The following is a 27,482-nucleotide window of genomic DNA, read 5'->3' on the forward strand; positions in this document are numbered from 1 at the left end:
GGTTGTACGATCTGGTTGCAGTGTGGTGACGGCACCACCCTCCCCTGCGCATAACAGGTTTGCTGACCGCCGAGGCTAAAGAAAGTTTTCTTTAGCTCAGCTGGCAAGACCCGGGTTCGAGCCAATGCAGTGAGAGCACAAGCCCTAGAACCCGAATCCGTTGCAATAACAAAAGGATAGACAATGAAATGTGGGCTATTTCGAAGTCGCAAATGTGAGATATGAAGTCGCTATTCTGAGATACTAAGTCGGAATTCTGAGATATAAAGTCGGAATTCTGAGTTACTAAGTCGCAATTCTGAGATACCATAGCGCGTTTTTTTTACTCCCTGGAAAAACAATTTTTTCCAATGAAAATGGAGAATTCTCTCCGTCCCTGCCAGTCACACAATGTTTGCCTGAAATAGACAATTCCCGACCCATGCCTGGCAGGAATTAAGATAAGAAAGTGAAAGTGTATTTATGCGACTCCATTTTACACAAAGACGAAGCCTTCAAGGACGTAAGAGATTTGTTTTCTATAAAACGGTTATTTTCTTGTCTTTCCGTCTTTTATCCTGCATCTTTTGTTGTCTCTTGGCATTCTTGTTATTGAAAAGGTACAGTAGATTTTGCAAGGTAGCTGGTGGGTGGCTCTGTATACACACGGCGCCGGCGTACTGTAGTACCAATCTGCCAGGACACCTTTATGATCAAGATCAGGTCTTTGGAGAAAAAAAAAAACTGTGGACTTCTTCGTTACCTGGACTATCAATGCATCACAAATTTAGCTGATATTTCGGAAAGTATCGAAAATATTTCACGATTGATAAGCAGTTCTGTGACTTGCCAAGACATTCTGTTTGAGAATGAGAGAATGAGTGCAAACGGTCTGTCTGGTGGTTATCATTGCTATACCCAATAACTAATTGTGATATATCTGATCCGTTTCCTTCCGCTTATTGTTATTTTTAATCAAAATACGAATTCAAATTGGCTAATACTTTTATCCTGAGAGACTTATATTTGTACACGTTTGTACTACTGTGCAGTGTGCGGGATCTGTGTCCACAATCCCAATCAGACATTCACACCCATATCAGTTTGCTTAACTACACTAAAATACTAATTTTAACATGACAAGATGTATCTTATAGGACGGTGATTTGTAAGTAAAACGGGTTTTACGAAGCTCTGTAATTCTCTGAGGTCTCTCAGTCAACACCTCTCAGCCCCGAGCGCGCACTATTGTCGAGTTAAAAAAACCATTTTTACAAACCGTGAGACGCGTCTGATATTCAGCGATTTCTCACATCTTTATGGATGTTTTAGGATCCGATGGTAAACCAAAGTAAAAAGCCAGGCTTCGGTACACTTATTTAAAATGTGACGCTGTTTGTAAAAACAAGTCACGAGTTATATTTTTTTTTTCGCTTTCGGTCTTCAAAAGTTATGTCATGAATAATGTCGCTCCATGGAGGACCGCTCCAGTTTTCAACACCTCTGCCACCTTCGACCCCAAACCGAAAATATAAACTTCATACAGATCCCCACACCTGCTGGCTCCTGTTCCAGCTGAATCATTTGCTTAATTAAAGCCTTAGCTGAACTTAGTCGATTAATTCGGCTTCGTTTGCTCATAAAATGGTTGATATCTTAAGTTGGTAATGAAGCGTGCTAGTTAAAAGACGGTTTCAAGACGTTTAAGAACTGTAAACATTTCAGATGTCAGAACCCGATGAATATGTACAGTATGAGCTGAGTACAGTCGACTCACAATTTACGCAGGGGTAAGGGAGGTACGTAAAGCCAAATTCGCGTATTGTGAAAAAATAACAGGTCTAAGGAAAAGCAATGAAAACCTTGTTGAGTATAGACTTTTAAAGTTCCCAAGGCTTTGCCCAGTACTTAAAACCACTTTCGTAAAATACTGTAATTTCACTTTTTCATGATAGATAAAGGTGTATTTTGTCGAATAATAGTTTTGTCCTGGGGCACACTTCCAGAATAAAAAAGAAAACCCTCTCAAATTACTCTCCCCTTGTCATTCATTTGCGGTATTCTCTATTAGAGTTCCGAGAGCTTTGCCGCAGTACTAAAAAACACTGCACAAACACTTCACTTTTTCTCGATGGGTACAGAGGTACTTCATTGAAATATTATTAGTTTTGTCTCGGAGCACAATTCCAGGAATAAGGAGTAGCCTCTCAAAAGAAATGTACCTGCGTCTGGTATGACTTAATTTCCTTTCTTACGTGAAGTACAGTATTTGTTTGATTTTAATACTATTTAGAGCATTTTCCTTTTTTATTCATAATTTGCTATTTTTGCCTTTTGTTTAACATGAAATTGAAAACGTTACAGATGCTCTATTATAATATATACCTGTATGTGGAAAAAAACAATTATAATCAAATGTTTTTATTTTGAGACACATTATCATTGTATAATAATACTAATAATAATAATTAAAAATACTGTACACATTTTGCCTTATTTCAGCTTTATATTTGTTTTGATATTACTTCATATGACAATTGTTTAAATAATGTTTATTTCTGTCATCATTTGATTTATTTCATTAGTATACAATAATATTCCTATTAACTGTTTTTTTCTAATGTGTATTTTTATATAATACATATAATATTGAAGGCCAAGTCAATAGCATTTATTAAACTGTACTCACATTAACATATTTCTGGGGTTATTTGAAAACACAGAGTTTAAACTACAGGCTACCACAGGGAGAGAATGCCTAGCCCAGAGTAAAACCCAGGGCACAAGAGCTCAGGTCACAAGAGCCTGCTATTCACTGTGTTAATGTTTAATTTTTTTAAAGTATTTGAAAGTGTGAAATTTGTGAAATCTTGGCCTTGTCTCTTCAGATAAAGAATAGGCTACTGAGTCTATTTTATTCTGTGACAGACTGAGAACAGCAGTAGTTTGTCCAGCGATTGGAGTCAAAGATAAAGAGAACAACTGTATCTTCTTTGTCAGGTGCAAGATGGGGAACTTCCTCCGGTTTTGTGCTGAACTGCTTTTTCTGCTTTCCCTCTCACAAGCACTTGAGACAGGTAAGCGTGGGACAGCTCTGTGCCACTGAGTTCACTTGAACCCAGGATGAGTTACAAATACAGAGTTAAGGCAACATCAGAAGGAGACAGTGAAGAAAACACATGTAAGAAAAGAAATGAGAGATATAGGGTGATGGGGTTTTTAATTTACTGTAACAATCAGATACAGCTGTTTGCTACTGCTTGGTCATGGCCCATAAAGATTATCAGAAGTATTTAATAACATGGAATTCTAATTGAATTAGTATGCCTTGTAACCTTAACCAAGCACAATAGTCCATCTGACTGACTGTCTGACAGTGGATAGTTCTGATGGGATATGATGCAGTCTGTAGCCTATTCCAGAAGTACATAGTCCAAACTGTGATACATCCTGAATATGACACCAGTCAAAACTACAGGTCACAAGTACTTCACAAACATGAGCAGATTTGCATACAGTATGCACTAATACACATTTGCATAGCTACTCAATGCAGAAGTATACACATGCACAATGGGTGTTAATCAAAAAGTAAATGTCCACTGTGAAGCCATAGAGGTTTGCCCATCAGTTTTGGTGGAGGATGTGGACATTGGTTGTGGTCTGGGAAACAGTACACTATTTTTAGCTGTTAAGTGATAGCGGAAGTGAAAAAAATAGTGTGATTTTATTTAAGTGAGGGGAAAATCTAAACCCACAACAACCAAACCAAAATCTAAGTTCTTTTCTGAACTCCTACCTGAACTTCTTGATGTCCCTAAAAAACAGGCATGAGCAGTTAAACTGCTTACTGGCCTCAAACAAAACTGGCGTCACTAACTTATTTTCCCAAAAACCTCTGCTTCCTGCTTTCAATCACCTGACCGATTGTCTTCCTGGAGCTGGTCAGGTGACTGAGGGCAGCAGCACGTTCAGTCATACCACAGTACATGACTACTACATGTACAACATGAACACACCTTCCTGCTCTTTTCCTCTGCAGGGCAGGTTAAGGTCGTGGTCCCATCATCCTCTATGCTTGCCATTAAGGGCAGCAGCATTGTCCTCCCCTGTCACCTCGAACCCGTGACCAGTGCTGCAGGCATGGAGGTGAGGTGGTTCAAGGGCAGCTTCACAGACTTTCTCTACCTGCACAAGAATGGGAAGGAGACAGTAGGATCTGTCTATAAAGGAAGAGTCAGCCTGGTCCATCCAGATCTGGAGAAAGGCAACGTTTCCCTGTTGCTGAAAGACCTGTTGCTGTTACAGCTTCAGATGAAGGAATCTACACATGTCACGTCAGCCCTGGGCAGTATTTTGATGAGCGATCACTGAACCTGCTGGTCAGAGGTGAGTTTAGACCTTGGATTCTTCTTTTTTCCTGAAGAGCATAATAATAAAAAAAATATATACAGTATATAGCGCCTTTATGGAAGTGCAGCAGAGGTTAGACAATGATGCAGACAGACACTAATTAAGTAAAAGCCTTTCTGAACACCATGTGTTCTGTGGAACAGGGAAGGTAATGCAGACAGGCACCGTGTCAGTACTGACCTCCTCTCTTTGGAACCTTGTTCACAGGACAGAACACAGTCATCCCAAATATGACTTCAACTTGCTGGTTCAATCCATGGTATTCTGATGAACAAAAACAAAGTTCTAAGCCTGTAACTGTAAGAAAAACTCTCTATATCCCCTGTTTTGCAGAGCGTGTGTTTGAATGCAGCCATCCTGTGAGACTGTACATCTCTGTTATCGTGATTCCTGCAGTACTGGCTCTATTCTGCTTCTGGGCTGCTTTGCTTTATGCTCAAAAAAAGAATCAAGGTACTGTATCATCAGACGCAGTGTACTGGTGTACTGCCAGGCCCTGTAACACCAGGAGACTGAGGTCACTCTTCTAGACTGGAGTTAGAGTACATTGTAGGTCGACCTGCAGGAGCAAACACAGCAGATTCACTCAGTCAAGGGTTTGTTCCCACTGTTTTTCAAGGATTTTCATGAAACAGCTTCAAGTTTTGTCACAACAGATTTTCTCTGTTTCAGATGCCCAGAAGAAACTTAAGGAATATGGTAAGTTTCAAAAGTTTGCTTTCTCTATGCAGTGTCATAAAATGGGAATAAACACACTAATGACTAACAACTTTGACCTCTTGACTGTGGGAATGGTAAAAGCCTTTTGTTAAATAGAAATCTGGAAAATAACTAAGAAAATTAAGAAAGTTAAGATTAGTGTCTGTGTCTGTGTCTGTGCATGCCTTGCGCCCATTGCTTGCTGGGATAGGCTCCAGCTCCTCCCATGACCCTGCGCTTAATGGGCTACTTACTGTAAATATATTCTACATTGTCCTGCTACACTTGTTATATAAACTTTGCTAAACTAGATATAAACATGGTTAAAATGTATTCTGAGGCACACTGTATAAATTGTCTCACTCACTGTCGTTTGATACTGCTGTAATGCAAAACGTTTTAACATCTGTTCTGATTTTAGATAACATTTTATGAAAAAGATCAATTTTTAAACGATGCCACATAAAACCAATACGGTCTTATTGTTTGATTTTTGCTTAATATTATAGACCGTGTGGAAAAAGAATTGCACAGCCTCCAAAAAGGTAAATTGTATTATTGATCACATTTCGTATTGCAGAATGAGCATGCCTGGGGGTCACAGCTGTAGAGTGACCTCTGTGGCAGGGGGACCCCCTCACAGTCTTTTTGCTGTCCAGGTGTGGACACACAGTGCTGTTCCCTCTCCTGTCTCTTCCAGTGTCTGGAAGTCTTCCTGTAATGGAACAAGTAAGGGTTTTATTCCGTGCTGAAAAGAGAACAGAAGAAACACAATGTTGAGCCCACTGAAGAAGGCTCCACAGCCTTTCTTCTCTTCTCTTTTCAGCAGGGAATAAACGTTTTCTTGTGCCTTTGCTGCCTGCGCATGCTGATGCGGCCACCTACTTGAATGTCTTGCTGTAATGAACTGTTGGTGAACATGCATTTCAGGAACGTAAATGCAGATAGATAATGTTTAAATATATATATTCAACCATTAGCAAATAAATAACTTATCCTAGTTACACTACATCTTAATTATTATTCTAACTAATTCTAATTATTATCTTCTAATTTAGAAGTGTTCTAACTTCTAAATTAAGCTGAAAAAAATATATAGTTTAGATTATATTAATTTAATGAGTTAGTGGTAAAATAGTTTACCATGTAAATGTTACTTGAAATACAATAAACAAATACCTCTATTATGTGGCAGTGTTTATGAATGTTATTAGCATTAATAACATTAGCAAAACAACTATACTATTGTAATGTACACACTATACTGTATAATATGAACTGGGCTTTGGGGATGTTATCATATTTATGCAAAAGCCATAAATAATAATGAAAACATGGAAATATTTTTTCTTATTTGCAGCTCATGGGAATCAGACAGATCTGTTAGGTATGTATGTAATATTCAGGAACAACTACTTTTTTAATTGTTTATTGTTTCCACCTGACATCCAGACCTCCTGTAAGGGTGAGGGATATTCCATAAAGCTGTGCTGTAGATGAAGGTGGCTCACAGTTTGTTTTCAATTGTTGTGTTGATATAAATGTCATATCTAGCCCTGAGGAAGAGTCAGGTTTACAGAACATTGTTCCTGCAAAGAGAAATGATGACAAAAGCCCTTCCCAGAGGATCCCAACTCTATTTGTCCAAGAAAATCAGAGGGATAAAGAGTTGAAGGGACAGTATACCCAGTCTCTGATCTCATCAGTCCCTCCAACCCCAGAAATCCCATAATTCTCAGTGATTAATTCAAACATCTGTACTTCCTACCCAGAAGCCCCTGCTTTCCAGAGCTGGGTCCTTGTTTTTGACTACAAACAAACTTCCTGTTCTGCAGTAAAGCAGGTAGCTCACACTTTAACCCCAGAGGAAACTCTGCAGTTTAATGGGATGTGCTTGTGCTCATGTTCTGGTACTTGGAAGTCTAAACAGAATTGTATTTTTTGAGATTAGTTTACACAGCCTTCTTGTTTCTTTCCTTCACAGACGCTGTAAGACAAATCCCAAACTCAGGTAACTATTTCTAACATGTTTGTTTTTGTTTGGTCTTTATGGGTGTGTCAAAGTCAAAGATATATATTTATGTTTTCAATATAAAACTCTGTATTTAATTTTTAAGTTGATAGTACTTCAGATACTGACTTCAATATGAAATGTGATACTGTGCCATTGTCACTTAGTTTTGATTTTGTTGTGAGATTTACCTAAATAATACAGGTCAAAATAATACAATTTCACAGCTGTTTTAAATGAAAAATACCCAATACATACGTATAGGGCTGTATTGTGATGTATATAATTGGTGTCAGACAGCTTTCCCTTTGGTAATGCTTTCCACTATGAGATCAGAGCACCTGTGATGCTGCAGCTATAGTTTTAATCCTGATACTGAGCCATGTGGAGTACCTGCTGCACCTGCTCTGTACTGCAAGAGATCAAACATCTGTAACAACCTGACAAGTTAAGATTGACACATCATAAACATCAGTATGCATTGATTAGGTGAACAAATATTGTTAGAATAAGTTACAGTATATCTGTACTGTACAAATCTTTCATTATAAATTGAGCTTCAGAAACCAGCCAATTTCTACTATAGGAATGACTGAACTATCATTCTTTATTAGTGCATTAGAAATACTCTAGTTTCATCTTTATACTTTTACCAACATTGAATTTATCTGATATGCTCACAAAATCTTGCCAAGTCTTGATACATATTATTCAATATGGCATCAAATTGAGAGTGTTTTATGAATAAACATTTTTTTTTGTCTCTAGTTTGGAACAGGATTTGTGAATCTAAAGGTACCGTTTTCTTTTTATATTCACCTTGTTTTTTGTCTTGCTCAATTATTTGTTGGGTTGTGCATTATATCTTACTCATTATGCAGTTAATTGTAAAACAAGTAGTATATACATTCTTTAAAAGTTATGATTATTGATTGGTTATAGGGTATCAGAGATTGCTGCTATTTAACTGAAATTAAATAATTCAGGACTGAAACATTTTAAACCAAGGTCTATGAAAATGCACCGCTAGTAGGTACACTGCTGTCTCATCCAAACTCAATACTAAGTGCACTGCTCATTTAATCACCTTGTACATTAATCTAAACCATTGTAACAGATCCCACTTTGACAGTAGCTTAGGAAGGGAAATTAATTGGTCCAGGGAACCACCCCAGTGTTACAACCCCTAGTAGTTGACCCTCCATCTGCACGTGTGACTCTACATCACAATACTGTAGCAGTGGAAGCTCCTCACCCAGTCGATTCCATTTAGCCAGTCTCTCTCGTTACCCGTCTTCTTCCTTATCAGTGACTCAACACAGAAACAACTGAGGCTGCTACTAAGTAAGAAAAGTCCTAACCTTCCATTCAATCATAACCATTTTATACAAATGCCCCCCCCCCCCCAATGGATCTCATCCTGAGATCTTCCAAACTGACAGTGAGGCTCAGGTTAGACAAACTGTGGATCCTAGTGGGCACTTTTATAGAGAGCTGGTTTCCACAGCTGCTGTCAGTTCCTGGTGAGAATGTGGAGAATGTATCCCTGGGACTGTAACAATGCCGCCCTCTGGTGGTTCAACCCCACACCTACAGTCCCAAAACCTCCACCCCTCTACAGCCATGTCATGCACTATAACACAAAGTGTATTTTACTTGCAGAATTTATTCAGCTTATTCTTCTTCTCTGTAGTGGACGTGACTCTGGATCCTGAAACAGCACAGGTCACCCTCAGTGTGTCTGAAGGTTTAAATACTGTGACACTGGGAGAGAAGCAGGCTGTCTCTGTGTCTGAAGGTGGAAAGACTGTGACACTGGGAGAGAAGCAGGCTGTCTCAGAAAGTACAAGGAGATTTGAGCAAGTTCTCTGTGTCCTGGGTAGGAATGTCTTCACCTCAGGGAGACACTACTGGGAGGTGGAGGTGGGGGAGAAGACTCACTGGAGTGTAGGAGTCGCCAAAGGATCTGCTAAGAGGAGTGGGAAAGTAATCATTCACAGTGAAAGAGGATTCTGGGCTTTGAGACTGATTGATGAAAAGTTTTTTGCTGCTACAAACCCCGACACTCTCCTCCCCCTGAGCCTGAAGCCCAGGAAACTGGGGGTGTATTTGGATTATTGGTGGGGGCAGGTCTCCTTTTACAATGTGGAAGCCAGAGTTCACATCTACACTTTCTCTGTCTCCTTCACTGAGGGGCTCCATCCTTTCTTTGGCACTGAAAAACAGTGCAGGAAACCCCTCACCATCTCTCCTGTAGACAGAGAGGCAGCTTCTGACCAGCCATGGGCTCAGATTAAAGCTCAAACAGAGGCCCTGCACAAGAAGAGTCCTGAAGCAGAAGAAACAGACGCAAGTCAGACACATCAGGAGACAGACAAGAAGAAAGAGAAAGAAGGGAAGAGCAGTGAGGCTCCTCCTGAAACCCCAGTCCAGACTGAAGACTATAAAAACCCAACGTTCACTTACAAGAATGAGCGTCAGTCTGAGGGAACAGCTGCACCTCCAGCACTGGAGGACAATCCTGAAGCCTCAAGCCCAGCTGGACCAGGAGGAACAGGCACAGCGGAGGAGAAGGACGCAGAGCAGAAGAGCAGAGACTCTGCCTGTGAAGAGACAGCCCTGCTGGTGAAGAGGGAGTCTGGAGGACCTGCAGGAGGTGAAACAGGAGAGTCGGGTACAACACCAACTGGAAAGGACAAATCAAAAGGAGGAACATTTTCTCTGTTTCCAAAAATATCAAAGTGATTGATGTGTTAAGCGGAGGTTATTCAAGGTATTATAGGGACTGTGCTCATAAACCCATTTAGTTCATCCAACTTTTTTTAAGTATAAACTAACATAATATTTCAAAATCAAAATGAAACATTTAAGCTTATTACTGTAAGTGGTAAATCGGCAGTGCAGTCAGACACCAGATTTGAGCCAGTGTCTCCCAAACTTCTCTGAGCTTCCACACAAGGAGCAGACAAACACTCCCTGTTTATCTTCTGATAAACCAGGGAGGTTTATCTCTTTCATTGTTCAGTTTCCTCCTTGACTGGTTCATTGGATATCCAACACACTCTACACAGTTTTACTAATACAGTCATAGAAATGCAATAAAATGCAATAGGAAAATCGTGCAATAAAAATAACAGGGAAAAAATAGGGTTAGGAGTAGACCACAAAAAATATTGCCTCAAAATTGACACAAACCAGCCACTACTGGCACTAAAGGCAAGCACATCTGCAGGATTGTCATAAGGTCTTCATAAATTAATAAGCCTCTAATATAGTGAGAAAGCTTGTCCCAGATCAGTTTTTGTTTGTTCTTTGATCCCCACACCAAGAAGCTGCTCCATCTCCTCAACTTCCTTTTGCTGTGATCTCACAGATTTGCTAGCACTCAAGCTTGTTCCAGCAATACAACTTGCTTTAATTTTCTGGGCATTGCGTCTAATGATAAGTAATGTAGCCTCACTGATTCCCGTTGCACGAACAATTTTGCTTGTTCTTTCATTAAGTTCAAAAACATTTTATAATATCCAGTTTCTCCTAAAGTGTTATGGCCTTTCTTTTACATTCACCACCAGCAATTTGATCACCAGAATGCTTCTTGTAAACATTCTTCTCACTTTGTCCACTCATATTTATGCAAAACACGGCAAAGTTAGCAAAAAAAAAGAACGAAAATTGCGGAGTGACTCTCAAGTTTACAACAAAGCAGGCGGGTTAACTGAGCATTTGACGCAATAAAGTTGCATTCTTCCCCAATCCCGCAAAGCGTAAGGTGAGTTTTCATGGGCAAAATAATTCAAATAATTGGAACATTTAGTGTATTACTGATGCAATCATCTATTTTCATTAAAAGTTGTGTACTACTCATTAAAAATACATACTTACACCTCCTACACGTAGTCTCCATGCTCCAAATGTGTATGTTTACACTTCTGAAAAGCCAATGAAAACTCACTTTTAAAATATTGGGGATGTAATCATGTTGTTGCCAACACGAAATTTGTGTTTTACTGACAATGTTCCCCAATTCACCAATCATGTGACACCCACTTCATGCTAACAAAACTCATGCAATAGCAGAGATGACTGTACTGGTGAACTCTAAATAGCAGTGTATGTTCATGGAAATAACATTAATGCTCATAAAGGATTACATATAAAACAAATGTTTTGTAAGCAAACTTATTTCAAGTTCAGCCTTCTGTCCTGTGAAAACTGTGATGGCTTGTTTTCTTTTTCAGTATTATATGACATTTTTGTTGTGAATGGACAATTTAGGATGCTGTATGAAGACATTTTGGTTTTCAAACCAAAGTAAATCTGGTAAATCTGAAATCTAAAATCTTGAAAATAAATCTGACAGATTTTCTTTTGCATGTACTGGAAGCAGAGTCTAACGAACAGTTCTTTCCGGACCCTATGCGGACGACACAGTCCGACGGAGTGGGGAAACACTAGGGAAACGTCATGCAGGAAAACGGGGCTGAAGACAGGGGGGCGTGTCCAAGGTGCGCTGGTGCACGGGGGAGGTGTGGCCGAGGTGAACAATCCGAGAGAGAAGTCCTTAGAGTATCCAAAAACACATGAGTAAGTCGAAAACCAGGAGATCCATCAAAAGAAGGGAATTAAAACCATGAAGGCCGGGTCGGAACTGGCGGACGGGGAACAGGAACGGGAACAGAGGTTAAAACCTTAACGGGACCAGGCGCTTCCTGGTCCCGGACTCACACAATATAGAAATCAGATGCAGAGCCCGGATGAGCGTCAGCGCCTGGCTTTTAAGGTGGGCTGGGAATGGGGAACAGGTGCAGAGAATAAAGCCTTAAGTAAAAGGGCTGGAGCACCCTTAAGGAGGGGGAACTAATATCGTGACACAGAGAGCAGATCTGTCAAGCAGGGCATCATGGATGGAGACGGGCAGAGCAACAGGAATTCCAGTCCTGACCCAGAGGACATCAACGTGCAGGAGTCCTGGGAACATATTATGACTTGGTGTGAGAGCAACAGTGGACAAGGCCGTTTTTGCCCCTGAGCCTCAAGATAGGATCTCTTCTCACCTGACCTAGTGTGCACGGATCAGATGGTTCTGGAGTGTTGCATGAACCTCAGTCCAGTCAATCGTACATATTCTGGGAGAAAAGCACATGTGACTAAACCTTAGACCCTGTTGTAGGCACTTTCGACCGCAAGACCCAAACCATGTGTCCTAGGTTACTGAAACATCAAAGGAAGATATAAAACAGGTCTTGTGATCTTGTGATAATCACCACACCAACCCTTTTATGACCACAGCCAGATTAATGTGATTTTTAATGCTTAATAAACCAAATTCAAGATAGCAGTGTGGTTGATCTGTGTGAATTTAAGTCAGGACTGCTTTGGTTTATTAAAATAGATTAGTTTATTAGAAATAAAATTAATACAAAGAAAGAGATGAGGAAATTGATACAATAAATTGAAAGAAAAGTGCAATTTACTGAATATAGAACAGCTAAGTGTTAATAAATTCTATATGAGGCAAAAGGCATGAGAGTACAGTAAGTTCTCATTAAGATAACTATTTTATGCTATCAAACACTGAACCCAAGCACAAGGTGCATGAAACCTATTCCTTTAAGAGGTGTGAAAATGAGGGTGCTTGGTAAGTTCCAATTGCTTACATTCTGAATAGCGGGGAAGTAGGCATCACCTGATCAGTGGAGATTTATTAGGCGAGGGGTGCTGTGACCCTGCTGAGGAGCTGATCCAGCATAGCTGTGGAGTGCAAGTAGACGGGCTGCTGACTGGAGAGGATGGAACATCGTATTGGACTTTGCTTCCCTGGTCCAGTTGAGATCTTTTTTACTTCTTCTCCTTTGTGTGCCGGCTTCCTTGGGTTTTGAAATCTAGTCCACTTGGGCCTAACTTCTTCAAGTACTTCCGGACCTAACTTCCAGTCTCGCAGGCCTGACTTCCCAATTGTGGTTCTTGGCTTGCCCTATTTATTGGCTTCAGAGAAAGACATGCTTGTCTCTCCTGCCAGGGTTCTGATTGGCCAGTTCAAATTTGTGATTTGCATATCTCTCCTTCAGGGATTGTTATTGCTTCTATGAGGAGATACAGGATAAAATGTCCAGTATTTGGGAAAACTTCTTGTTCAGTTTACCCTTTTTTAAAGATAATGAAGTATGTGATGTGTACTCCATTACAGTCTTTTTTATTAATATTCAATGAAGGATGCTATTTTAATGGGTCAAAATTCTGATTTTTATACAAGCAATGGGAGGGGGTTATACCCCATTTAACCACTAGAGAAGTGACTCTGTTTTCCCAAACTGGGACCATCATGTGGATGGATCGGAATGATCTGTTTTCTAAATTCTAAATCCTTTCAATAATGCCTGTTGCAATTTCTTCCGTTTTATTATAAATTGCACTTTAAGACCACAAAAGTGATATCTACGGGCTCCCTTATTGCTTGAGGTTTAATGCAGTTGGTTGTTTTATTTCAGTATAAGCACATGATGTCAGTTAATATAAATGATGTCACATTTAATATCAGTAAAATGACAAAACAGTGTGTTCTTGGTATACAGGATATACATACTGTATATGTGGATGCTTTTTAGGTTTGTTTGCTCAGTTTCTTGAAACTGCAGCTTACAAAAGTCCTTCCTAGCATTCCTTGCCAAGTTGTGGCCCCAAATTTGTGGCCTTGTGTCTGGTGTTGGGAATCTCTTCTCTCAACTTGAGAATCACCAGGCCTACTTTGTTCATGGACAAATGTCATAGCAACTCTCCTTGAGTTGAGAGAGAGAGGTGCACAGTTCATCTAGCCTTTATGGAGCCACACGAAAAAAAACGAATTATTCAGAAATGCAGGCATGCAGACTTACTTATTTGCAGTTCTTCACCCTCATTGTCTTCCTCTGGTTCACATGTCCTCCCTGATCACCTGCTCAGAACTGGGAATTTATGGGTTTCGGGAGATCAACCCACATCCAGCAGAGCTGATCCTCAGACTGAGAATACTGACAGAAACCAACTGGTCTGCAGATTCCCTGCTGGACCAGATAGCCAAACACCAGGCTGGTACAGCAGAGGTGCATTTATACAGGAGCGAAAGCAGCATGTTTTTGGAATACGATTCTGGCCACTTTCCAAGTTTTTAAAAATGTTTTTTTTAGAAAGATGCTATAAGTAAGGAAAGAAAATGGACAGTTTCTCTATAACTGCAGGCTTTCTCAAAAACCACATAGGTACAATATTTCTCAAACAGATGGCAGGATATGACCAGGCTCAAAACAACAATCAGCCCAAACGTATTAACGTATTAACGTATTATTATGCAAGTTAGTCTAAGAGGGTTGAAGTGGTGATGTTTATCTGCAGGTATTTGTCAAACGTTCGTACAGAAACAATTCTGTTCTTTTAATAAGGGTACTTACATATAGTGATAGTGTCAACAGCAATCATGGTTGTACTTTATTTCTTCTTTGATTAATATGATGAAATCCTCTACTCTTTGACTTTTTCATTATGGCACAAATAATTCAGGAGTTACTGATCTCATGTTTCAACATGGTCTGTCTCTACCTTCATCTCCAGCTGCCCAATGGTTCCAGTTAGTGATTAGTAAAATTGTATTTTTTCAGTGCTAGTAAAATAATTACACAAGAATAAAGACATCATTTGTCTTACTAAAATTAATTTAGTAATTCTAAAATAATTATTTTAGTTAAATAATTTTTGGACATTTGTTTAATTAGACATTTGACTTGCAGCTCTGGGGCCCTGTTTTCAATTCCAGACCTGGGTGCTGTCTGTGGAGTTTGTATGTTCTCCCTGTGTTTGTGTGGGTTTCCTCCAGGTGCTCCAGTTTTTGGAGTATATTGCTTCATTTCTATCTCACTCATCTCTTTAAACATCTCAGTGTTTAAAGGTTTCTGTAGTGATTCAAAGTTTGGGAACTTTAAACAAACTTTCATGTTTGCTTAGTGATGGGAAACAACCATCTTATTAACTGCAGATTCTCACCATCAGACTTATGTGAATGTGTCAATGTTGTACTCCACAACACAGATATCTCAAACATCTCAAAGCTTTGCATGGTATACATATTTCCTATATCAATCAATTGATATATCAATTAAAACAAATTAAATCAATTTAAAACAAAACTCAGAAATAATACAAGTCCTACTGAATTTCATTTTAAACAGAAAGAAACCAAATAGTACTTCTAGAGAGAAACCATCTCGATTGTAAATTGTAAATCAGTACAACATATACTGATTAAAGGTTTGATAAGTCAGCAAAATAAACACCACATTGACCAGGAACAATGTTTAACATACTTCTCTAATGTAAACATATTGTAAAATGAATAAATGTTATGTTTAAAATAACTTTGTTTCAGAGGAAATGCTCAGTAAGGCCAGCAGAAATGTGTTAATGAGTGAGAAAGATAAGTTTATGGAAAGCAGTTTTGAACATAAAAGAATAAGTTATCCATTCTTTGCTTTAAAGCTAGTGAGACAACCTAGGTGATGATTATGGTGAGATCATCCTGGTCTTTATTTCCAGGGGAGAAGAAAGGATGGACTGTCTTGTCAATCTTCTCTTCAAATGTGTAAATGTGGGAGTTATCTACAGCGTTATAGAAGCTGACCTTCATCTCTCTGTAGTCCACATGGACTCCCACTCTCTTGGGAATGGAAACTGAGATCACAGGGGTTTCATGGCCAGTTAGAGCTTCCAATGTTGTTCCATTCCAAAGGCTGAGGACAAAAAACCCAGATTTAGGGCTCAGAGTTATTCGACCCTTCCTGGGAACTAAATCTTTAGCAACTCCCAGCTCCCAGTATTTCTTATTCTTAACATCAACCTCCCAGTAGTACCCCCACACAATCTCCTCTGGTTTCTTGCCCAGGATATACGGCTCCATATCAAACCGCTCAGGATTGTCAGTGAGATGCTGGCGCTGCTCTGTCCACCTCACTGATCTGCCATCTTCTGACACCCTCAGGTAGGGGCTCATTGTGTCCTGATCCAGGGTCACTTTCACTGGGGGCAGGAGGAGAGAAACAAGGAGACAATGTAGTACAAAGTGCAAAGACCTCCTTGACCAGCTGAATTAAATTAAATCCTAACCCTAACTCCATCAGCCTCACTATTTCCTGCTATTTCTGAAACTCTCAGGTAGGGCTTCGTTGTGTCTTTATTTCAGATTTTTTTAACTGGAGACAAGGAGAGAATGTAGTGAAAGTGAAAGACTTTCAGTCTCCATTGTTTGACCAGCTAACCCTAACTCTACCTCAAGGATCTGCCATCTTATGACACACTGATGTTAAGGTTTATGTACAGTAGTAAAAAGTGCAAAGATTTTCATAGTCTCCATTCCTGGACAATCTGAGTCACAAAAATCTCTAACCATAATCAATTTCAGGTCACTGCTCTGCCATCTTTTGAAACTCTCAGTTACGGGTTCATAATGTCCTTATCCAGCAACACTTTCTCTTTGGGGCTTAAAAGAAAGGGACTAGACTGAATCTCTAACCTTGAATCAGATATCAAGTGACCTTAACACTTCTCTATGTAGTTTATATATTTTATAACACTTGACATTTCATAGACTTGAAAGTCTCATATAACACTTTAAATGTGGTCTCTGATCTCTGGCAACTAGTCAGTGTTCATGAGGTCCAACAATCAGTGCATTTGATTCCGACCTACAAAACTGCCCTGAAGAGAGGTAAAGCCGAACGCAGAGCATTGTCGGTCTGGACCATGGACTCCATACAGCAACTGCAGGACTGCTACAAGTGCATGGACTGGGACATTTTTTAATCACTCGTGCTCTAATCTCGATGAGCTGACAGATACAATCACCAGTTATGCGTTGTTGTTTTTTTCAGAAAATACCGTTATTCCTCTGAAATCTTGCAATTTATAGCCTAACTCGCTCTGGGTGACCAAATCTCTCAAGTCAGTTCTGAATTTGAAAAAAAAAATCACTTTCCATCAAGGTGACACTGTTCTGTTTAAAGAAGTGCAAAAGATTTCAAAAGAGAGATTAATAAGACTAAATATAGGTATAAGGATAAAGTGGAGGAAGTAATACATAAGGATAACTCATGCTCTACATGGGAGGGTATTAGGTCTATGGTGGGAATGCACAAGAATAGAGGCATCAGTATTAATATAGGTGGCAAATCAGATTAATCTTTGCCAATGATCTGAATCAATTTTATCTTTGGTTTGACATGATTTTTCTGATGAAATTAGGGAGTTCAGAGCCAGGATCTCTGATCGTGCAGTTAGAATTGATGAGTCTAAGGTTTGTAAATGGTTCAGGCAGATTAAGGAGAGGAAGAGTCCAGGTCCTGATTCGGTGGGGAGTAGAGTATTGAAAAGGTGTGCCAGACAGCAGTGTGGCATCTTTTCTTTTATTTTTCAAATGTCATTAACCCAACAAAAGGTTCCACAGGTGTGAAAATAATCAGTTGTTGTCCCAGTAGCAAAAGTCAAATCTCCCAGTTCATTCAATAATTACAGACCAATATCCCTCACCTCTAATCTGTTATTAAAGGTTTTGAACAGATGATGAAAAATGAGATTGTGGCCAAAGTTAAGGATCAGCTAGATCCATTACATTTTGTTAATAGGGCAGATAGGGAGGTGGAAGAGGCTACAGCATGCCTTCTCAATCTTGTCCTCCAACACCTTGAGGGAAACAAGACCCATGCTAGACTGCTGTTTGTGGATCTCTCCTCTGCGTTTATTTGTATTAAACCTCACCTACTGGCAACTAAGCTATCAAACTTTGGTCTTGATCTCAATCTCGTCAGCTGGGTTACTGATTTCCTAACAGACAGAACTCAGAGGATGAGAGTCAACAACCTTTTATCCAACAAAAAGCATTCCTCTACTGGGTCCCTCCAAGGATGTGTATTGTCTCCCGTACTCTTTGTCCTATACACAAACAATTGCAACTCTCAAGACACATAATGAAATTTGAAGACGACTCTGTCATTGTTAGCCTGCTGCAAGCCAACGAGTGGAGCCACGGACCGATCATTGATGAGTTTGCCACCTGGTGTGAACAAAACTTCCTCAAGCTAAATCTGTCCAAGACCAAAGACATGATAATTGACTTCAGGAAAAACACTCCCACCCTAACCTTCATGGGGGGGAGATTTAGTGGAGCTAGTAAAACATTACAAGTACTTGGAGACTGTCCTGGACTCCAAGCTTAACTTTGAAGACAATACTGACCTGATCCTCTGAAAAAGTCAAAAGCATCTTTTTTTCTTAAGGAAGCTTAACTATTTTAAGATCAATGATTCATAGGTAGGTTTTGTTCTACCGGTCCTTCCTTGAAACTGTTATAACTTTTACCCTGATCTGCTGGTTTTGCAACCTTAATCTGAGAGGCAAGAACAAACTGGTGAAAACATGTCAGAAGGTCGTTGGTGCTGATCTTCCAGCCCTCTCCTCCACCTATCATCCATGTGTTTGACATAAAGCAAAATCCATCTGTGATGATCCTTCACACCCCTTATTTAATATCTTCCAGTTACTCCCACCAGAACGCAGATAGCGACTCCCCAACTCCAAAATCAACAGATTTAAGTTCTCATTCATACCAATAGCTTTATCCTTACTTAACACTTGACTTTCTATGCAAATATGTATATATATATATTGTTGTTCCTGTTTTTATGTTCTTCTGTCCATCTGCACAGCAACACTGCTGCTGTAAAACCCCTGGGGATAATAATGACTCTCTCTCAACTGAAACTCACGATGGAAAGACGAGTCCCTGGGAGTCACTGGAATATACTATATTTGTCACAACAACAACTGGGAGACAACAAAGACCTGATACAGCCAAATATAATGTATGACACATCCTAAATTGCTTAGAGACCTATGTCTGTGTCCCTAGGTTTGTTCTTAGCTGGTTTGGCCCCTATGACTAATAATTCAGTTATTCATGCCACTATGAAGAAGCGCTCCTGACACCTTTACAGTGCCTTCTCCTACTCCACAAGGGCTCAGTTCCCTCTTCTCTTCAGCATCTACATCACCACATGGCCAGATCATCTGTCCCCTTGTTAACATTTGATCTGATGTCACTCAGAGTAATATAAAGACTAAGGCACACAGAATTAGATGTTAGATGTAAATATTAACAGCCTGTACTTATTATAATTATGATTATATATAATTATAATGTTATATTTTTAAAAATTTGGGTGCAACAAAATGAATTCTAAAGTTAGCTTTTTTGTTAGCATTTGCTCACTCCAGTGGAATGACTTCAGAGCAACCCTCAGCTGAACCTACTGAAAACTACTGTACCTACTGTACACGTCATATAAAAAGGGGTACATTTGAGAATTGCCTAGAAATCCTGGATTCTATTTCCGACTACTGTCTTTATCTTTAACATATAAATGTGATGATTTTTCAAATAAAATTGAATACTGTTAAGGGGATTTTTATACAAACCGTCCAGTAAAATATTCCAGAAACCTAATTGTTTAATTTCTCCATTCCATTTTGTAATTCAATCAAATCCCATACATGACTAAACTAACAATCTTGGTTTCTAAATGCACCTTTTAACAATTTTAGTGATTAATGTGGCTGAGGTTTTTATCCGGTGACACATTTTCATCCCTTTACACAGCAGGGTATGTGATTATAGTGATTCAGTTCCTTGTTCAAATGTACAACAGTAGTGACTCTCCTAGAATTCATACCTACTGTACAACCCTCAGGGTGTTCTGAGTCCAGAGTAATAACTGTAACTCCAGACCAGTGCATCATTGTCAAATCAAAATTGAAAATAACCTCAAAACCTTGAACAAACCTGTATTTATTTCAAAACTTTGAATAAACTAAAACAAAATTAATAATAATTATAATAATAATAATAATAATAATAATAATAATAATAATAATAATAATAATTCTGAGACAGGAATAAAAAGAAATACCTGCCATGGCATGTCTCACTGAAATATCTAGAAGAGATAAAAACAGAGATTATACATTTTCAAAACTTTCTAAGAAATGAATTATAAAGCTCAATAACAAAATCAAGATCTCAAAGGTCTATTAGAAACAAAGGACAGGTGTATTAATGAGCATAGAGAGTAGTAACATTTCAAAACATTTAAAGTGAAGGTACAGTAAGAATATTTGTTCTTATCAATGAAAAGGATTGCATATCAATGAAATATCATAATCCAGAACATGTGGCTTTAGGGCTACTGATCTGACCAGGAAGTTGACTGTCTTTTCTATCCAGGTGCTCTGGTAAGAGGGACATCAATGAACATCCCTCCATTCAGACCTGTGTTTGTTATTGACAATCCAAATCGCTGCGGAAGACTTAAAAATGATGGCTTAAAATGATCACCGTAGATAAATACTATTGATGATATAACACTGCAAGTAGAACAGGAAATTTCTCCTAAGCCCTAAGCTCTGCTACACACTTATCTATAAATTTAAAAATTCTAAGTTGACTGAAGGGTGTGTCAACTAAATATGTACTGTAGAAATAATACACAAAACTGTGTACTGGGCACTGTACCTCTCTCATTCTGCAGTTTGTTCTTCTGTTCTTCAAGCTCTGCTACACGCTTCTCTACAAACACAAACAACAAGAGTATGACAGAGTATGATACAGTATATCACCTGGCTCTTTGTGACAGGATGTAAAATTTAAGGTTTTAAGAGCCTGAAAGTAGTTATTATGTAAAGTTTCACAGTTGACTCTTACGTACTCCTAAACATAAGAACAAAAATAAAAATCAACAATGATACTTGACTCGGAGCACACTAGTGGAAACTAAGATAAATGGAGGAGAAATATACCAGACTTGAATTGTGCCCAATATATAGTCAATCAACGATGAGCTGTTGTTCATGTTAAATACTACAGCTCCTGCCACTTTTCTGACTCCCTTGCTTTCTCCTTCAGAGGTGAAGCAGACTCCAGCAATAAATTATGCTGTGAAATATATAGCATTTAAGAAAATGGCTACAGGCAGAAAAGACCAGGAATATTGTGCTTGTCAGGACTAACTGAGCACTTATTTCTGTGTTCAGGTATACAAGATGGATTGATGTACAAAACTTACTATTTAACTATTAAAATACTCTTTTACAGCATATTTATATAAGCACAATAGGGTGATTAACAAAACATAATGTTTCATACTGTACATGTTCTCATGACTGTAAAATGAGGATAATACACTTTAGACAAACAGATGACTGATCAGTACTTACTGTTCTCATCACACAGCTCTTTATTCTGTTGTTCAAGATCGGTTATTCTCCTCTCTACACATACAGAGAACAGGAGTTAACAACAGAGCATCCTCAGCACTATAGAGCACTCCTCAATGAGGACACGAGTACTGAGGTAGCTGTGTTTAACAATAAAAAAAAACTCCTCATTAATGTAACAGAATGTGTCATCCATCCATTTTCTAACTACTCCTTCCAATTTAGGGTCAGGGGGGAGACAGAGCTTATCTCGGCAAGCAAGAGGGGCAAGGCAGGGCACACAATGACACAAACCCACACCAAGGCCAGGTTTCCCAGAAACCAATTAACCTACCAGTATGTCTCTGGAATATGCGAGCTAACTAGAGCCCCTGGAGGAAACTCACATGAACACAGGGAGAAAATAACTCCATGCAGACAGCAACCCAGGGCCCAAGCTCTTAGAGGCAGCATGTTAGCAATTTTGAATGCTGAAAATAAGGACCCTGTGCAGGTCTCAAGTAGGCTTATTTCCCGAGGAGTAATAAGATAATCCAGATAGAAAAGGCTGCCAAAAAAGAAACAAGTCCTAGTTCCTGAAATCCAAAGGGCAGGCGACAGTCAAAACAATACAATACAGAGAGGCAACCAATCCAAAAACCGCAAAGGCAGAAACATGGTCAGAATCAAGCGAGAGTCAGGAAGTAAAGAACAGAACAAGCTATAGAAGGAGGGGACGTGCACTAGGGAGCTCCAGGGAGAATCCGAAATAGTGAGCGAAGGTAAGGGAAAAGAGGAGGGTTAAAATAGTGACGGAAGTGAAAGGCGATAGGAAGATTAGTTGCGGCGTGAGCGTCTGTTTAAATGCGCTTGGGAATGTGACGGCATTTGTGAGAGCATGTGGAATGCGTGACAGTGCAATGCTAACCGCTGCACCACTGTGGTAACCCAGAAAGTGTAATATCTTTTCTTATGACTGTACTGTACAACCACACTGTTAATGATGCTACATGTCAAACACACAGAAAATACACCAGTACTTACTGTCATCGTACAGCTGTTTAACCTGTTTCTCAAGCTCTGAGATTCTCCTCTCTACAAATACAGAAACCAGGAGTTAACAACAGAGCACAATACACTCCTGGGAGAGAACATGGGTACTAAGGGCAGCTGTATTCCTGCAAAACCACACTGTTAATGATACTACAGTTCAAATGCACACAAAACAGAACAGTACTTACTGTCATCATCATGCAGCTCTTTATTCTGTTGTTCAAGATCTGCTATTCTTGCTACAAATACAGACAACAGGAGATAAGAACAGAGCATGATACAGTCATCAGTGAGTGATGAGGGCAGTTGTGTCTAGCAGTAAAAGATAACTTCATTAATCTAATAGAAGGTGTAACATCTGTTCCTACATCTTTAGAACCCCATTGCTAATGACAGTACACTTCAAACACACTGGAAACAGAACAGTTCTTCATAATCACACAGATCTTTATTCTGTTTTTCAAGCTCTGCTATTTTCCTCTCTACAATTACAGACAACAGGAGCCAAAATATTGATATGTTATAGGTGAAGGGACCTGAAATCTTTCTCATTAGAGACAGTGAAGAGATTAAGTTTTTGTGTTAACACTGCTTGAAGACGTTGGCACAATCAGTCCAAATGAGGCATTTATATTTAAAAAGTAAAAGAGTCTCCTGGGTAAAGAGACCAGGGACAGGAGCACTGAGGAAGATAAACAGCAGGCTCTTGTTTAAAAATACATAGAGTCTAACATCTGCGGATGGGAAAATCCTACTGGAGATACTGAAGTGTGATCATACTGTATCTCCACTCACTGTCATCCTTCTGACTTTGAGAGATGTCATGAAGAAACTCATTGCAGGTACTGAAATTCTTTAGTCTTCAGACAGAGTTGAATTCAATAATCTTCTCTTCCATAATGGCATGATACAGTGCTCAGTGAGAACATGACTTCTCACAGGTTTAATAATTAGTTTAATAATCATCTCGTTTCTGTACTCATAAAACTAATGACATAATTGATAATTGATGTGATATTTTGATATTTTCAGGATTAAAAACATTTATAATATATAATGAACTGTATTTTATGTAGATGTAAAAATAAGCATTGAAATGAAGGCTGATTACATACACAAAGAGTATTGTGCAGAGATCACTGAGTCTTATGGAATTCTCATGATTTTGAAAAATTCTCATTTACTCAGCCAAGCCTATAAAAATATGAAAGATGTCTTACACTATGGTAACAGCTTGTGTTAGTTCGTGAGTTTAATCTTTTACAAAACTTACCACCAAATCCACAACAATCCTATGAAAATGAGAGGAAGGAATATCATATCAGATCATTATTTAATAATCTAATATTTAATATTATTATCATTATTTAATTAATTTCTAATCTGCTTAAGACCAGCTTTCTGACTAAAAAATGATTGTCTCATTGAATGAGTTAAAAGAAGTGCATACAATTTCTTCACTGTGTTCATATTAGGGCTTTCTCGAAGTGCTCTGTAACAGCTGTTTAAAATGTATTTCATTAATTAGGAAACAATATGACTCATGTAAATAAAATATAAAATAATATCTTTATCATGGAAAACCAATCTATTGCACCAAACCTCCTGAAATGGATAAAGAATCTCTATTGATTAGATAAGTGAATGTCTAGATTGTATTAAAGAAAAACAATCTTAAAGCACTGGATACATATTCCATACAAATCACATCAAATTAATATTATTTCCAGCCTGCTTTGTTGAAATTCCTAAATTTAAGATATTTGCAAAAGCTTCAACTTTACTGGTCTAAACTCACCATTATTCAGAAGAGTCTCAGCTCTGGGAACTCAAAATCAGGAAAAAAAACTGAATATGTTGAGAAAACAAGTATGTCGAGTTCTCTGTAATGCAATAACATTGATAAATTGGTAAATTGTCCTCGTGCTAAATTACTACCAACACAAAATAATTAAGAAAGTGTCACAAGTATTTCAGGATCCCAAGTACTACAGACAGCTACACATTTAGTTTATTTTGGGGGCATTGTTTTTGAGTTTACGATGTCTATTTTATAAATAGGGTAGTGTAAAACTTTTACATTTTTACTTTTTACCAATGCTACAATGCCTGTACACCTGCATTACAGCTCTTCCTGGGGTTCATTGTTCTCGTGCTTGAGGAGTAGGAACTGAGGCAGGACATTTCGTCACTGTTCAGTTACGTTTTAGCGTGTTCGCACTAGGTAGGTTAGACAAACTGCGTCAATAACGGTTTTAAAGGTACTTCACCAAGACTCACCTACTGTACAACAGTTGAGCACTCCTTGAGATTGTGCGTCTCTTCTTCCAGTTAAAAGAAGCTCTAACTACAGGACAGACAGCCGGGCGTTAAAAGTACGCGGATGTCCTAACCGTTCTGTGAACATCGAGCAACTTTCATGCACAGCTCAGTGACCAGGAAAGTAGGAGGAGCGGGTTATCCGTGTTTGTTCTACAGAATCCCTGTCCTCGATCTTAACCCTTCTCTTTAGTGCCATTTCTGTCCCTGAAGATTTGTAAAATCTCCAGCTCAATACGATACCTGTTCTGACTAATTTCGGCTGAGCTCCCCTGGTTAAGATTTAACCTAAATGAAACTCTTCACAGAAAAGACACTGTTAACTTCATCATGGCATGAAAGTGAAATATTTAATCTCCACTTTCTTATAGACAAAGGCTTCTGAAATTAACGTTTCTTTTGTATCCCCTGTGATTAAATTACTCTCACAGAGCAGGGGATATTTACACATGTTTACGATGTGTAAATAGCCCCGATTTACGATTTACCATGTTTCTTGAACGCGATTCCCACCATCTGTCTCAGCTCTATTGCCTCGGATTCCCAAAACCTGCTGTCGAGCGCTCATCACCCCTACATCTTCATTTTAAAAAAATCGGAAAAAAACACCTGTAGGCAAACAGTCTCTGAAAAGCTTTACAGAAAGCGTTATTTCCCGAAAACAACTGAACGTGTTCTTTGTCACTACACTGCACAAATTTTTGGCATTAAGAAAATAAAAGTCGGGACCACACTGTCAGTCAGTCAATCACCTTGAGTTATTTTAAGTCGCGGTCGTTTAGTGGTAATTCATAAACTAGGCATTTTGTTTACAATGAAAACACATGCGGATAGATGAGCCGCGATATATTAATGCAGGATCGTTTGTTACCTGTTTCTGTTCAAGGGGATCAGCCGGCGGAAGGAATACAGCTCTGCTGCAGGTAGCGAGATTGTGTTAGACAGCTCAACTCCTTCACACCGGATCAGCAACAGCAGACACGCTCAGACCTGTGGGGAAAAAAAACGCAGGACCGAAACTACGTTCAATCCCGTGGCCCACACCCACGCAATGTCTCACGTATGCTTCCAGTATTCCCATTCAGCTCCGGAGGTTAAGATACAAAATAAGTAAAGGTACGGATGTTTATTAGGGCCACTGAAAAAAACAACACTTTTTGTGATTAAACGAGATACGGCGGCTAACACATGCCTACCAACAGGACTTTCGTCTTAACTGTTAGAAGTTCAAGTAGGTACTGTAGCTGCGTGAGCCTGCGTAGGAATGTAAAGGAACAGGTAAAGGTTTATTCCATGCTAAAAGGAAAAGAAAAAACAACTCTACGTTTCGGCTGTGGAGCCTTCGCACCTGAAGAAGGTGTGAAGTATATCTTGTGTTACAGTACGTCCTGCAACTAATTGTTTCTGGGTTTGAGGGCTGCATTCCTGTTTCCACAGTTCTTTTTTCCGCACTTTTTTCTTTTTTCTTATACTATAGTATAAGTATTGTTCTTATACTATAGATTAAGGTGAGTGTCAGAAACACCATGAAAAATGGGACGTATCTGTTTCTGCTTGACTCATCTCATTTACCTGTCGTCGGCTGTACTTTATCTCTGTGTAGTTTGCCAAATGGCTTGGAGGTCCCATAGAAAAACGGAAATATCGTTGCGATTTCACTATTTAGTGCATAGTGAGTCATACTGTGTGTTGCAGCCCTCACGCAGTCAGGTGCATTACACCCAAGAAATAGGTCTAAGCGTACAGTATCACTGCGGACTGGAAATGGGATTTTATGTCGTTGGGAAACGATACCAGTTTATCTCTACTGAAAAGGCTGCATGTCATTATATTGTAGAGCCTTCGCCTGGCGCTGCGGCCGAAGAGCGCCCTGCTGGGGTGCTCGGCGAGGGGCGGGACGGAAGTAGTGGTGGCCAGGGCGAGGACTAGGAGAGCTACTGGCAAGTGTAGCTGACCTCTGGTGGAACAGGTGTGCACAGTCCCTGGGTTTGTACCCAATTACCACCCTATACTGTGTAACTGTTCCCGAATTGACCCCAAGTGTGTTGTAGCTTATTTGCCTCTCCCTTTCCCTCCCTTTGTTGTGGTTGCTGTGGCGGACGCACGTCCGATTAATAAAGCGCCGTTCTTAGTTAAACATGAGCCTGACTTCCCGTCTATTCTCGGCGAACCCGTCACTGTCAGTTTCTTTCTCCTTCAAATTACTCGTTTCTTGTCGTTTGCTGTGTAAATCCAAGATAAAATGTATTTAGTATAAGCATAGTCTTAAAACTTTTGTTTTTCATGCTTATAGAAAGATCGACTGTAAACCAGTAATAGGTATAAGTCTTACTGTTAAATCATTCTAAATCTATTAAAGATTAGGCAACAACCTGTCTACGTTTCCACTGGTTCACACCAAGAAAACAAAAGGAAATTTGTGAAGCTGTGTCTTTTCTGCTTTTCCCAAAAATTATGAAAAAGACGTGTTTTACAGAGGAATGCTCAATGAGAGCATTATACTTGATGTATGCAAAAGACATTACACATGCTCTTTCATAATCATTAATTTTCACAAAGGTGTGACAATATATATTTGGTAAAGAAAATGGAACTGTGATTTTTAAAGTCCATGTTTTACTGGATTTTCGTTAAACATGAAAGAAATAGCATCTGATGGGGTTTTCACGATTTAGTTTCAGCTTGAGTTGGGGAAGATGGAAATTTTGTCTTGTTTGGCTCAGAATGTTATAATTCTTATTCG

The 27,482-nt window shown here is 39.1% G+C and overlaps 1 protein-coding gene and 1 pseudogene across 2 annotated transcripts; one reads left to right on the forward strand and one right to left on the reverse strand.

Annotated features, from left to right (window-relative positions):
• The first annotated feature begins 441 nt into the window (after window positions 1–441).
• On the forward strand, window positions 442–11,265 carry LOC138238314 (butyrophilin subfamily 1 member A1-like; annotated as a pseudogene).
• A 4,211-nt stretch (window positions 11,266–15,476) lies between these two features.
• Window positions 15,477–25,688, reverse strand: LOC138238317 (E3 ubiquitin-protein ligase TRIM21-like). 2 transcript variants are annotated; one of them, XM_069188577.1, is made up of 10 exons: window positions 25,611–25,688; window positions 24,701–24,767; window positions 24,219–24,303; window positions 23,694–23,712; window positions 22,609–22,659; window positions 22,412–22,462; window positions 21,389–21,442; window positions 20,688–20,741; window positions 20,086–20,112; window positions 15,477–16,144 (listed from the first exon to the last, which is right to left on the reverse strand). In XM_069188577.1, exons 3-10 carry the CDS (start codon window positions 24,219–24,221, stop codon window positions 15,621–15,623), a joined length of 783 nt encoding a protein of 260 aa, XP_069044678.1. In that variant the 5' UTR covers window positions 24,222–24,303; window positions 24,701–24,767; window positions 25,611–25,688; the 3' UTR covers window positions 15,477–15,620. The 2 variants fall into 2 exon arrangements, with proteins under 2 accessions (XP_069044678.1, XP_069044679.1); XM_069188578.1 differs by lacking the exon at window positions 24,701–24,767 and having other exon boundaries at window positions 25,611–25,652.
• Window positions 25,689–27,482: the final 1,794 nt, after the last annotated feature.

The sequence above is a fragment of the Lepisosteus oculatus genome, chromosome 4 (genome assembly GCF_040954835.1).
Source record: "Lepisosteus oculatus isolate fLepOcu1 chromosome 4, fLepOcu1.hap2, whole genome shotgun sequence".
NCBI lineage: Eukaryota > Metazoa > Chordata > Actinopteri > Semionotiformes > Lepisosteidae > Lepisosteus > Lepisosteus oculatus.

Excerpts from the sequence above, each read along its gene's own strand:
- LOC138238317 (XM_069188577.1), bottom strand. Across the intron at positions 22,463-22,608 it reads AGAGCTGCATGATGATGACA|AGAGGAGAATCTCAGAGCTT; the intron begins GTAAGTACTGTT and ends CTGTATTTGTAG. Across the intron at positions 20,113-20,687 it reads CAAACTGCAGAATGAGAGAG|ATATTTCAGTGAGACATGCC; the intron begins GTACAGTGCCCA and ends TATCTCTTCTAG.